The following is a 14,365-nucleotide window of genomic DNA, read 5'->3' as shown; positions in this document are numbered from 1 at the left end:
GGAATCAAAAATGTAGTATAGGCTGACAGTCCTGTGGTTGGAGTGTTAGGGTATGGTTAACAAACACTAGCTAAATCATAGGGGGTTTAAAAAGGCTTGTAAAAACCCCTTACAAGTGAAATGTGAAAGTGCAATATACCATTTGAGCTAAGTCACATATGCCACAATGCCACCTAATAAACATTTCCAGAGGTATACCACCAGTTCAGAGTCACATCAGCCAGGCACATGGGTATGCAAATTAACTCAAATGCAATCGTTTGCTCCAGAAAATTGCCTTTGCTACTTTATACATAGTTTAATGAACCCACAACAGACAGTTCTCAGGGCTGCAGACAACCGCATACCTGGGTTCACCTTTATTAGGGTTTGTCAGTATAGCATAGTCTGACAGTTTTGTGGTTGAAGCCTTGGGCAATGTTAACAAAACACCACCTAAATAATGGCGGGTATATAAAGGCTTGAAAAAAGTCCTTCCACCTATAATGTGTATCTTGGGTTGATAACGAATGCACATAGGCATGCCTTTTTAGTCATCCTCAAACCTATGAGTATTTATTTTGACATAGTTTATAGTAGGATAGGAATAACACTGCAGCTACTGTGAACTAGGTTTGGATGGTGTCACAAAGGGTTACGGTTCCACCCACAACCATTTCTCTTTCTCTGTCTACAGTCATTTCTTTCTTCCCCATTCTCACATAGTTTTTTCTTTCTTTCTTCTTCTTGATTTTGAATGTTTTCTGATTATGCACAGGTGAGTTGATGGGATTGTGTATGTAAAAAATAGTAGTTCTGAAACCTGCAAATATTCTATTTTATGACACAATTCATAATCGTATTTGAGTCTTTGTGTTGGTGAACTGTGCCAATGACTGATGGAAATAATATGTTTTATGTTTGTGAGGGCTGGGGATTGGCTGCACTGGCACAATGCCATTCATCAGGCATGTTAAGAAGGACGGTATGGCAAAGACACAGAAAGAGATATGATGCATTCATAAAGAGGGTGGCACCATGTATTTCAAACACTGGTCTGCAATTATATGTATCCAATGACTTAAAAAGCTCATAGAGTCTGATATGCTGTATGATGTGTACTCATAATAATTATAGCATAGACATATTTATAACGAGGCCCACTAGGCCCAGGACTAGGGGTGCAGATTGCTAGAGGAGATGCATTGTATTGCAGTTTATATTCAGCTCCATGGTTGTCATGTTTTAAATATAAAGCAAATTGTGTTTCTCCGAGTCTGGCTCATCCACAACACAGAGAAGCATTTTGAGCTATTAGCAGTCATTTCACTCTCACAACTAAAGCCTTTGATGGGCAAACTTGTATTTACGCTTGCTATGTATTTTATTTATTTATATTTACATTTATAGAGCGTGCTAAGCCGTTGGGCTTGAAGGCGCTAAAGCGTTATTGTTAGGGTTACTTTTGTTTATAAAATAAATAAGGAAACGCCTACCAAACCTAGATTGGCTTAGGTATGTAGTGATTCTGTTATATAACTCAAATGGATATATATGACAGAGTAAATCTCTTTGGTAATTCTCATCTTCCCAAAATGCTCTTTAATATGCAAAACAGCAAACACCTCATTGGTTTTATTGGTGCCACTTCACATTATCTTTGGAGTTCTTTCTAATCAAAACACACATACACTGTGATATGCAATCACTTTTATATTCAAATACACAACATGCATTTTTTAAACCATTGCAAAAATTAGGGCTTTCCTTCAGAAAAGTAAAGGTTAAAAATGATTCATCATTTTACAATATTAAACCAATGCTGATGCTTAAGTCAAGCACAGAGTTCCCACAGGTGGCAGTAAAATGATTTCAGAAGCAAGCACTAATCCCCCCCAAGCCCAACATTTCAGAGGCTTGTGAGGCCAAAAAGGTGCAAGCATGAAATGGATGATAGAGAAATTAAAATGGCGAAGTGTAAATCTGAAGTGCATCAAGAAACTCTTGAAAGGATACCCAAAGACATAGAAGGGTGAGAATAAAAAATGTGTGCGAAAGGTACACACCGTTTCATAGCTGTAAAGGTGCCTGTAAAGATATCAATTCAGCCATCTTTATAGAAGCTGCTCAGTGCTAAGCAGGCAAATGCCATCCCTGCTAGGTTTACCATGTGTCTTTGATGACATTCTGCTACACGCTCAGTACTACCAGAAGAATCAACTGCAACGTATGTCACACAATGCATAACTGTGATGTTTATAAGTAATGTTTACATTAATTATATTTTAAATGCAAGGTAGGACTTTTGAAGTGAAACATTACTTTAAACGACAGTAGGACATCTATATCTATAACCACACATCTCAAAATGTTTGTATTTATTTTATAATCCGACCAACTCTACAGAGTTTACAAACATTCTAAATTACCTTAAATGCAAGCTGTCAAGACCCATAACCTAAATCACACCCAGAAAGGAAATATTGTGCTGGAACGCCCAATCCATTGCTCAGTTTTACTCTTGGGGTATTGTTTTTTTTGAACAATTGCGCAAACAACAATGATGTTAACAGTATGTACCACTTCATTTGTTATAAAAGTTTACTACACTGTGCAGCTATGGGGAATGCTGTTGCTTCCCAGACATAAATGTTCAGGATTGCCTCTTATCCATGACTCCACCGTGAGAATGCACAGCCCAAGATTCCAAGAACCTTCTCCAACTGTCTTTAATGAGGTGTCTACGCCCAGGCAGAGTTTAAAAACTTCACTTGTGATTTGGCAAATTTTATTAATAGTGTTCCAGCCCAAGGGATTGGAGGCACATTGGCGGCAGCAAGTAACTTAATATGTTACCATTTTGCCCACTGCTAACACCAGGGCTGAACCAGGAGAAGGGGTTGAGTTCATTTTATTCAAAATGTGAATAAGATGTGCCTGTACCACTTGCATATATTTCATATGTAAACTTTACCATTTGACAAGACCAGATTTAGTTATGTTGCATTAATATTACACACTAGTCAAGGTGCTTCTCATAGAGTGACTTGCAGGCAATTTGTGAGAGAAACCAGGTATTACCATTGACACCAAAATGCCTCTTTCCAACCTTCTCTAACGCGTGTCCAGTTGGCAGACAGCTTATGTTCTTATTGCTTCCTCTAAAAAATTGTTTCGGACCGAACTGAATGTAGACAATTAGCCATAACAGTTACCTCTAGCGCACTCAACTGTAGAACACACTGCCTTCTCCAAATCTTGGGCAGCAGAGATCTGAAAACACTCTTTAAACTAACACAACATAGAAAATGACAGGCCTGATTAATAGAGAGGAACCAATAACTTTCTAATCCCTGCAACCTTAAAAACATCCTTATAAGTGTTATGGAACCAACATGGGAGCTAAGGAGTGTAATTTGGACACTGCAGACAGAGTTTGTTGAAGGACCAGAATCTGGAGAAGATGTGGAGTCTTGCAGAGGTGGAGTAAAGTTGGCAGGGGGCATGCACTTATTTGGGCCTAGGGTAGAAGAACCCTAAATCCGCCATAAGTAAATACACTATTCTTCAAGTGCATGTCAGCGACGCATAAATGACCATGAGCGTCTTTGTCTTGTTTACCGTACATGTGGCTATTTCTATTTGGGGCTTAAGGTATAGTGTTTCTAAATAGTAATGTGACCATGATCTTTGAAACTTGGGTTCACATAAATGCATCCCCTTCTGACCACTCCAAAAGCTTAAGGGGTTTGGTACATGCAATGTCTGAGTCAGTTATAAAGGATAGCCAATTTAAGAACTACTTCAAGTCAGTTTTGTCAACAGCATCTTTTAAGTAGTACACAAACTTAGCAAAGGCATTGTTTGCTGAGAACACGAATGTGTGCTTTTACATGGTGTACGCTGCTCGATGTCCGGTATTTAAGCTGTAATAACCTGGATGCTGTGAAAACTGTGAACAGAATGTGCAGGGAAGTATGCCAGAGTAAATATTGTACCAGTAACCTAGCAGGGTTACTATGCAATGCTAAAAAGACTTTACAAGTTATTGTTTCTGTTCGGTATTGTAGTCCCAAACTTCTGGTTGAGGGTTCCACTTCGCAGGTTCTATTTTGTGCTGATTTTTAGTGAATTGTTCTTAAATTTGTGCACACTTTATTGTTTTTTTCTTTTTTAGGGAGTTTGACTATGACACCTCTTGATCATTCGTTTGGACCATAAGAAACTGTTATAAAATGAAATCAATACTATTTTATCTGTGTCTTTTACTAAGTTACCAATCTCTTGTGTTCCATTTAGCAAGTGTTCTCTTTTTTATATGTGATTCCATCAGACAAATAAAAGTATTGTCTCATGCCCACTTGAACCAAAGCAGTTTCTATAGTGTGTCTAGTGTGACATGTGATACAAATGCAGTCATTTGCGTTTATTCCTAGTGACATGGCCTAATCCTGTATTTTTAAAAAGAACAATCAAAGTCATGTGTGAACTGGCATCTCCGTGGAAATCATTGGGTGAGGCTATGAAAGAGGCCGGAAAGAATTGGCTGATGGCCTGTTAGAGGACTGGCCCCGTCAAGCAACCAAATATTGCAATCCTGTCTGCCTTGCAAGATCTCCAAAATTACTATGTGTGCAAAATAAAATTCAAATATGTTTTAAAATTGAAGGGGGATTTATTTTATTTCATTTAACTCTGCAGTGGGTCAAAGTCTCCTGCCCTAAAGTGACTATACTTCTTTGTTCTCAGAAACTATAGTACTCCCACAGGCTTGCATAGTGGCCAATCTCAGTACGTATGATAGAGTGCTATATTGAGACTGTCAGTCCAACCATATATGGTGTTAGTAACCTGCTCCACGGGCTACACCAGGGGGGAGTAAGGGGTAACAGACGGCACCCAGAGTTAAAGGCCCAAACAAAGGGAGGGCTTCAAAAAGGGCACTGGGATGTCACTCCCTGATATAGTGCGGGTTGCCAATCTGGTCACCCGGGGTGCTGATAATAGTGACTTTTCTATGAATGAAAGGGATGCCTCGAAGTGTCCGAATTATTCAAAGAAAAGACTGTGTCGAGATGGCCTCCATGAGATGGAAGACGGGGCCCCAAGCAGAACCCCTCTTCCATTTTCATGGTGGCAAGAAGAAGGAAGTCGGAGCAGCAGCAGTGGGCTGCCGCCGCCACACCCATCATGTAAGTGGGGGTGGGAGGGATGGGGAAGATTATGTTATGGGAAGGGAGGGTGGGGAGAAGATGCCCGGCATGGAAAGATGGCGGGACAGGGGAAGCAACTGCAGGATTTTCAGAACATGGGTTTGGATCATGGGATTCAGCACGTGATCCAAGCAACCTGATTGGCTGCACGCCTCCCTCACCCCAGGTGCTAATAGAGCAGACTGATGACAACCTGGCTGGCCCCATACACATATCATAAAGAGTTTGACAGAAGAGATATGTGACTATGATAGGTGGTGTTTTTCAACAGAGAGCAAAACAGATGCCCTGTGAAGAAAAAAGAGAGCAATGATAGGTCAACAATAAAACTCCCAGAGAGGACATTAAACAGAGGAGCTTGCCCACTGTCCCATATTGTCTGGTATTTTTTCATGTTTTCATAATTCATTCTTTAAAAAAAAAAAGATAGGGTGACAGTTTGGATTGCAATTGCTTTGCATATTCAGTTTCTTCAGTGTGTGGCCGCTGATGTGATTGTTGTGACTTTTGCTATGGGAAACTATATTGAGGGGAGACTGGTATGGTGGTCACTGACTACTCATGTGGTAGCCTTCTTAGAGGTGCAAAGGCTTAAGGACCCCAGTGCACTTTTTTTACTGGCAAGAGTGTCATGGTGCACTGGGAATCAGTGAGTGATCCATGCAGATGTTGTGCATACTATGGGACCACCCCTGATTGAGAACGATGCCAAGTAATGGTCAAAGAAGTTGTTGGCACAAACACACAGTACTGTACCAGAGGAAACTATACATTGTTTTAGAAGTAGAAGACAACTATTGCGTACCTCCTCCATTTTGGAACGTCAGGTATGGGAATCTCCAGACATTGCCCAATCCAACAGCATAGCCAACCATAGAGAGGAGATATTCAGATTTGTTTGACCAGTTGCCACGCTCTGTGTTCTCATCATTGCTGCCCACATGAGAATCCTTAAAAATAGAAGAACAGTATCATTGCAAAGGATACAGCGTTTACTTCCATCAAATTATTTGCTTAGTTTATACGAGTGGCAACTTTTGCATTAATCAAAAATATCAAAGTTAGTACGATTATATACATTATTTGCAATATATATCTGAACAGCAGGGAACAATAAATGACTGAAGGTATATTTTGAACTTCTGTTAAGTAAAAATCATGAAATAGGGGAGTAGGAGATATTCTATAAAGCATGGTGGGTCATTTTCCAGGGGAAAAGGATTTGTAAAAGTGCCGTAAAATATAGTTTCCCCACTTGTATCCATCCGCTTCATTTTCCTGCATTTATACGTTGGAGGGCCGGCATAACGTGTACACCTCCATTTCCCAGTATGCCATATAAATGCGGGTGCATTAATGCCAGGATGGATTTTCATGCTAGCGTAAATTCAATGGATTCCACCTGGTAAAATCAAGTGGATACCCTAGGAATCCAGTGTAAATGCTACGTGAAAAGCGTATTTTGCAGGTGGCATTTAAACTGTTCGACTAATGTGTTGAAAAAGTGAGGAGTATAGGCTTGTTGCTGAATTTTTCGCCATGTAGTGGAAAGGATGAGCATGTGCACAGAAGGGACATTTTGTCCAAAAGTGCAAACGGAAGCAGTCCCCTGTGGTACAATTAACATGGGGAGGACCATGCTCTACATGGTAACAGAAGACCACGGCTGTCATTTTACAAGGGTGGAGTACAAAAATAAGGCAAACAAGAAAGCTGTTTACACCTTACATGTACACTCCAGAGGATTTTCAAAGCATTTGTAGCAGTAGGGGTACTTAACAGATTTGGCATTTCCGCCATGCATTTCTCCTCCTCTTTCAAATCATTCCTAGCATTCTGCCTACTTGATATTGTCACGCAGGCATGAAATGAATGAACTGTTGTGGAATCCGCCTGCATTTAGCACTGTGCTTTAAGTAAGCAGATTCCATACAAATCCATTGTAAATGCTGTCTGCATAGCCTAATTTGCTGGCAGAATTTAAATTGAAAAGGTAAAGACAATTTTGTCAGTTCTTACTCTTTCATTGTCCACTCTGTTTTGTAAAAGTAGACAATTGCATGCAGGATACCCAACAGCACGCAACCACTAACATTAGTGGTCCTGTGCATTGAGTTACCACTTGTAACAGAATGAGAACCAAAATGTTTTTTGATGGAAGGTGCCAAGGAAGGAGCGGGTGTTGCAAGGCTTCACTCATTTAAGGGGCCACCATTAATCCAACATTATTCATGTACACGCCTTGTAGTATTGATGCTTAATGGTGGCATTTGCAATGGATGCATATTGGCTGGATTGATCGCAAAACTGCATACTAAGATAAAGGTTTTCATGATCTAATCAAGGCCACTTCTATAGTATAGAATGTACATTCAGAGTGTACACTCATTCACTAAGGGCAATCTCATGCTCCAGTAGGGATATTCCCATGGAAATTAGGACATTCCATTTGTCCTTTCTATTGACAGAAAAGGCCCCAAAGATTCTCACAGATGGCACACAGTGTAGGCGCAAAACAGGAGTGTGCCTACATGTTTTATTTATTAAGTGCTGTGAATACATTCAATCAGCCAGTGAGAGAGGGTGTGAGGCCCCCAGCAGAGGGTTTGGAGTCAAACACTGAACCCAGCTTTGTGAAGGTGCCATCTGATACTACTAAAGACGAGGAACCACAAGAGCACTGTGAGAGAGTGGTGGTTTGCACTCTGAAAAATCAGGTGCATATGTTTGATGCAATCCATTTAAGGCCGGATGAATAACAACAGACTTTCAAGCGCTATTCCAAAGATTCAGCTTTGCTCATAAATGTATCAGGTATAATGACTGAACAGGCAAATGTACGCAGTACATCTGCTTCGACTTTGCAATCTTGGGCTAAGAGCCAGCTATATTGCCCAGAGATAAGATTATGCAGTAGAATCAGGAGAAGAAGAAATAAAGGTTTTCGGATAACATTATCCATTATCAAATGATAAGACAACCACATACATTAAAAACCATCAATACAAACCATTCATTAAAATGCTTGACATCACTCAATTTAAAATAATCACTAAAAGATCTGGCGATGTTATATTACAACATTCCTTCTTTCTATAAAATTATTCCGGATAAAAACTTCTTCATGAAATACAAATTTCACTTCATTCTTATACATAAAAAGGTCATATCCTCCACTCATGTCCCTATATTATTCATAATATAGTGGGGCTTGAGCACTACTTCCTTAAATTGGTTAAAAAACTGCAGGCCTTAAAAAAGGTATTAAATCTTCCATGCAATCCAGACTGCACGGGCAGGACTTCACCAGGCCCTAGCAAGGTGCCCTTGCTCTTAGTGGTAACATGCTTAATCGAGCCATCAACAAATGTCTGCGGCACTCAGGTGAATTAAGCTTTACTATCATAAGGACAGACCTATGACACTTGGGGGCAGGCATATAGTATTTTAACAAGGACATCTTAATCATTATTTTGTGACTGGCAGGCAGTTTCAACACAGCAGCTCTTCTTTTAAGATATAGCTTGTGCTGCGAATTTGAAAGGGAACCCAGGACTGCTGCATATCCCAGCTTGCAGCGTTTCATTAGACTAATCCCTTGGTTATACCATGTGTTGCGATCTTCACTTGAATGGTGACATGTGTCCCTCAGTACAGTAGCAAGGTTTGCATTATTGGGATTAGTAAATTGTGGCTTCAGAATAAAGTCTAAAAACCGCTGCTGCCCCAACATGGTGATGTTACCATGCCCCAGTTCATGTCATAACCCATCTCCAGGAGCACTGGGCGGCAAGCCCAGATGCCTGCTTTAACCTGAAATTTGATAACTTTCCAAGCGTCCGCCTGATGACGCACCTCAGACTACTGTGACATAATAGACTGCCATATTAAATTTAGATTTCAACACCTGGAGGCATTTATCTACACGTTTCCCACCAAATTGTTGGTGCAACGAGAAAAGCCGTCTTAAATCCTTGGTTGCCTGATTCGCCGTAAACATGACATCACCATGTACTGTGTTTTGAAAAAAGCAGGCCCTAATTCCTAAATTTGTTTACAACTTCTATTGTCGAATTGGCCATTTAAAATGCTTCTTGGCACTACCAAATGCTAGAATTTTTGGTTTGGACAAATTCAACTTAAAACCATATGCCTGAAAGTAGTTACTTGCGTACTCGAGTTTCTCCCCTAGATGTCACATCCATAAGGACTGTGTTATCGGCCTACAAAAGCATGCTGAATTTAACTCCATCAAATAAAGGGAGGATCAAACCTTCTGTGGCCCTGTGGGGGAAACCTTGCTTAACTCCCTATAAGCAGAAAATGCTTGTGAATACCTATGATTCTTATCACACCTGTCCGCTGCCGAAGTATCTGCACAAAGAGATTTCATTAATTGCAACAGCCCAAAGGGGAGCCCAATTCTGTTAAGCTTATCCCATAAGAGCGTGCAGCAAATGGAATCAAACGCCTTAGTGAGATCCAAAAAAGGCAGTAAAGAGGCAGTTCTTCATCCTTTTTGTGTGTATATCCACTAGCGAGTTCAGGATAAAACACTGGCTGATGGTGGAGAAACCTTTGCGGAATCCAGCCTGTGCATCCGGGATACCTGAGTTCTCTGACACCCATTCCTCCAGTCGAGCCGTTGTAAAGCCTGCAAAGATCTTATTGGAGACATCAATTAGGGAGATTGTCCGATTACAATGGGGGTCAGTCAAGTCTTCGTTATTGAACAGAGGGACTACAAGAATTTATTTCCAACACGATGAGAGTATACAAGCATCTACTAATGAATGACCCTACCCCACAAAACACAGACACACACCATTCAATCGAGTCACCATTTATTTCAGGGATTAGCCAATAAGGGCCTGCAGCCGTACACTTTTTTTAGAGTTTTTCAATTGGACCCTGATTTCTGCCTGTGAGAATATCATCTCTTCTCCAGCCTCGATTTCATCGATAGATCTTAAAGATGCAGTGGGTAATACCTCAGCAACTGGGTCAAAAAACATTTTTTTAAAATGAGAGGTCGTACATTCCAGGGTGACTAATTCTGCATCTCCCTCAATAACTTCCTCGAACCCCTTAGCCACTAGCCTCCAGAATGCAGTAGATGTTTCCAAACTGCCATATGGTGAGTGCCAAAATAAATGTGATTCCCAAGTAAGGTTCGATAAGAATACAGTCTTTACTAAAGCACACACACAACCATTAAAATCACTAAAAATCCATCCCTCCAATGGAAAATACGCAGGTTGAATATATCTAGAGATATGCAAGCAGAATAATTGGGAATTGTGCTCCAGGAAGAAAATAGGCAAATGGCTTAGAAAGGGAAAAACAAAGTGAAAGTTTTTGATATGGTATGGTATGGAGGTGGGGACCTAACCAATCATTAGGGCCAAAGGGGAGGTCAGGGGACCAGGATGACTAGAATATATGGTAATGGCACGTATCCCACTAGCTCTCTACTTTACCCTTATTTTCAAGTCTCAAAAGTGCTGAACTAGTGTTTTGTAAGCCTTGCAATGGTTTGAGCTCCAGTTCAAAGTTCCTGAACTGGCTCAGCAGTAATTGATTATTGTAAAATGTGTCAACAAACAAATCTTCAATAGCTCTGCAGCATTCAGCTAATACAGTGATGTGTTTTAGTTAGGGATGCTCAACGGTCTTCATGGGCGAACCCCAACAGCGAAGCAGAAAGTGTGTTACAGTTGTTTCAAAGTTCATGAGTGGCTCACAGAAGCTCCATCAAAATGGTGATGGCTTCAGACCAGGTAGGTTCATCTGGCTAGTCTGGGTGGATCGATGTGTGAAACAAAAACAGTGCTACCGGTCCTTAGAAGATCTTGCATCATGATTTAGTTCTGGTGAAGTTAAATAGCTTGAAAGGGACTCAATTGCCTTTTCTTGGTGTAGTGAGCACCAACAGCTGCCACTGGTTATGCATCTGGCCTTTGATGTGATGGGACGTCTCTCCAGAGAACTGCACAGATCTGAACGTTTCTTCTGCTTATTCCCCCCGGGTGTGCTCTTCCTTTGGTCCTCAGCTGCAGGTAAGTTCTTAGTTCACCCGGCTGTTGTTGCTCTTGTTTCCTCAACACAGTAAAGCAATGGTCTTTGTTCCTATTCTGATCAATTGCCTTTATCACTACAAAAGAGACAATTAAACTGTCAGCAGCACCAGCAAATAACTGACCGAGTGGCAAGTTCCCACCACATGTGAAGCTCACTTATTGAAGGGGCCTCCTGCAAAGCTACAGTGGGGACAGCTCCCTATTGCATTGTACACACACCTTATGAGCAATTCTCAGGGGGTTGTCTTCCCAGTGAAGTAGCTACACCGCTGAACTCAGTGTGCTGGATGTTTACAAGATGAAAGAAATTATCTTTCATGCGCCAGAGCACCCAGAATGCCTTAAATAGTCCCATGTTCTGCCTGAACACAGAACTGTCCACTGGGAACAAGTCACTTTCCTTGCACAGATAACTCCCTACTGAGCAGGCTTCAAAGGTCTGTCACAGCCCTGGTTTGGGAAGCTCTCCCTAACATAATGGTCAAGTAGGAAACTGTCACTTCGGACCACACAAGGCCTTCCTGGGAAGGGTTGGACAGAGCAGCTATCATGTCTTTGGATGAAAGCGCTATATAAACAAATAAATACAAATACAAATACAATGTCTGAAGAGGGAATCTTTAGCAGCAAATATGACTTTCATCTTCCGAACCAATTAGTGCAACGATAGATTATTACGTGTATTTCTTTTAAAATAAATATTGCTATAAATTTGTTACAAATCATATCACAACAGTTTTCTTTGCCACATTTTGTTTTCTCTTGTTCTCGTGCTAGGACACAGGTACCAAGTAAGACTCATACTTTGGAAATAGCAATGAGTTGTAACGAGAGGCAAATGAAACCCTGTTGCTGACAGACATCTTGGAGCCAATGCAGCTTTTCCTTGTACATATTTTAGTTTCCCTGATCTTCATGTTTTAGTACTGACATGGCTAGAGGTGCCCAGGACAGCTCTGTTATACAGTACTAGCTGCCCAGTGGAAAGCAACCCCTTGAAGAAGATAACACGAGAGAGCTTCTACACACGTGCCCATCTGCACATTTGCGGATGCATGCCACTCTTGTATATCAAAGTGCACCTTTTTCCTTGGAGCTACTGCTGTGTCTTTGGACTCTGCACAGCAGAAGTAAACATGCACTTGCTGCATGGATGTCAGTGATTAAAGGACTCACTCACTGAACTAAAAGTCACATCATTTGCAACATTTTAGCCACAGAGAATATGGCGACAGGAGGCCTTTTTGGCAGAGCACACTTTCTGGTAGGAAAGCATCTTACAAAATGGAGAATAAAAACTCAGTAGAGTCCAACTTTACATATTGTAAAATGTGCATATTAGAGACGTATTTACACATCCCCACAAAGAGCGCATGGTATCTAATGACTGTCTTTGGCTAGTGTGTCGGAGGCACAGTGGATGTACCCTGGTCTTGGTACACACTATAACTACCTACGTATTATTTAATATAGTCCATGGTTTAATAGGACACTTCAAGGGATGGGATTGATGAGGGGGATCCGGACACAACACAAAACTAGGGATGATCGTATTATTCAAGACTAGGTTTTTCCATCTCAGGAATCGAAGGGGGAGAGAGACATGTTGATCTTCCCACTCCTTGTTTACAAGGCCCTTCAAATACCTTGCGGTTGTCATGTTTTCCAAGATTCTATGAATTGCTTTCTTGAACATCAACACTTCAATCTGAATAACAGAACTGTTAGTGTGCTAGCTATTACAAAAGCTAAATGGCACATCCTATCAATGTAGACTCAGGTCTTGGGAGAATAGCTCAGCAGCAACGTGCTCAACTTGGAAGTAAGACGACACGGAGCCACAGTGGTTTGATCCTTGGGTCCGCGCTTAGAAACCTCTGGGTATTAAGCACATTATAAATAACCTATCATATATCATATCGTGTGCATTATGAAATCAACATGGTATCAATATGCGTCTGATGAATACCTTACAGGCAGTCTGTAATGGCTGATAAACTCATGCAAGTCCAAGTTAATGTCATGAGCAAATGGGGGCAAGGGGGTATTACCAAGGGCCATATTGCCATAACCAGCTGGTACGGTTCACCCACAATTGTTTTATCTCCATTTGCACTCCTGCACCCTGAGAAAAAAATTGCTTTTGTTTGGAGATAAATACTTAGTGTAGGATGCTGAAACCAGTGGGGTCAGTTTGTCAGCTGCTTCAGGCATGGTGAAATACATCAAAGTAAGGGAAGAGGAGATATTATGTCATATCTTCGTGGGAAATAGACTTTTAGTCAGACCACCATAAAAGCATCATATGAAGCACGCACTCCATTGACAATGACTAAAAGCACTAAACCACATCTAGCCGGTCAGATAGCACAGCAAGTAGAATGCCTGCTTTGACATCCATGCAGACCCTGCCAACACTGGTTTGAATCCTGGCAGGACCAACTCAACCTTTCATCCTTCCGAGGTCGATAAATGAGCACCCTACACTGTGAGTAATAATAAGCTACACTCAGATGGCTGAGGGTTCATAGTGCTATATAAATGTGTATTATTATTATTAGAAGCCAGATGGGTGAAAGACCATCGATCTCTAGTTCCATGGGCACCTTGGAGGAGACTTTTATTGCCAGCTAATGATTAATAGTGGATCTCTACATTTAGTGAAAGGTGCAGTGTTTCTCTGGAAAATCGATGCACCTTCTCCACCTGTGCCTCTGGTATAGAACACTCATCAGAAGAAAACAAATCCAATCATGAGGGCCCATTAATGCGCCCCAGTGTGTGGTATAGAGAAGCCTCAATGTTCTTATTAATGACCCAAGATAAATGCAAAATGTAGAGATAAGCCGATTTATAAAGCTAGCCATCGAAATGCACAGAATTTGGAAAATATGAGTAGAACGCAGCCAGGACATCCTAACAGGTGAATTTGTTGGAGCTCCCGTTCCCCCTCTGGGCATTGCCTTGCTGCTGGATGCAGGCAGATAACAGATGTATATTGTTACATAAATGAATGATGCCCATTTTTGGCAACCCCAGAACAGGGTCGGACTGGGGAATCACATTTTCTCGGGCACCAATGAAATAGTGGCC

At 41.1% G+C, this 14,365-nt stretch overlaps 1 protein-coding gene across 1 annotated transcript in view; it reads right to left on the bottom strand.

The window, feature by feature from the left end:
• LOC138481014 (sodium- and chloride-dependent neutral and basic amino acid transporter B(0+)-like) overlaps positions 1-14,365 on the bottom strand; it is a 94,419-nt gene that overhangs the window by 76,484 nt on the left and 3,570 nt on the right. Inside the window, exon 2 of the mRNA XM_069612861.1 lies at positions 5,998-6,142. Within this exon, the coding sequence (XP_069468962.1) occupies positions 5,998-6,142 (145 nt within the window). The remainder of the gene's footprint in view (positions 1-5,997; positions 6,143-14,365) is intronic.

Source organism: Ambystoma mexicanum, chromosome 5p, assembly GCF_040938575.1.
Source record: "Ambystoma mexicanum isolate Mex_15411 chromosome 5p, UKY_AmexF1_1, whole genome shotgun sequence".
NCBI classification, from domain to species: Eukaryota; Metazoa; Chordata; class Amphibia; order Caudata; family Ambystomatidae; genus Ambystoma; species Ambystoma mexicanum.
The sequence above is the reverse complement of the archived record's forward strand: the minus strand, read 5'-3'. Positions and strand labels throughout refer to the sequence as shown.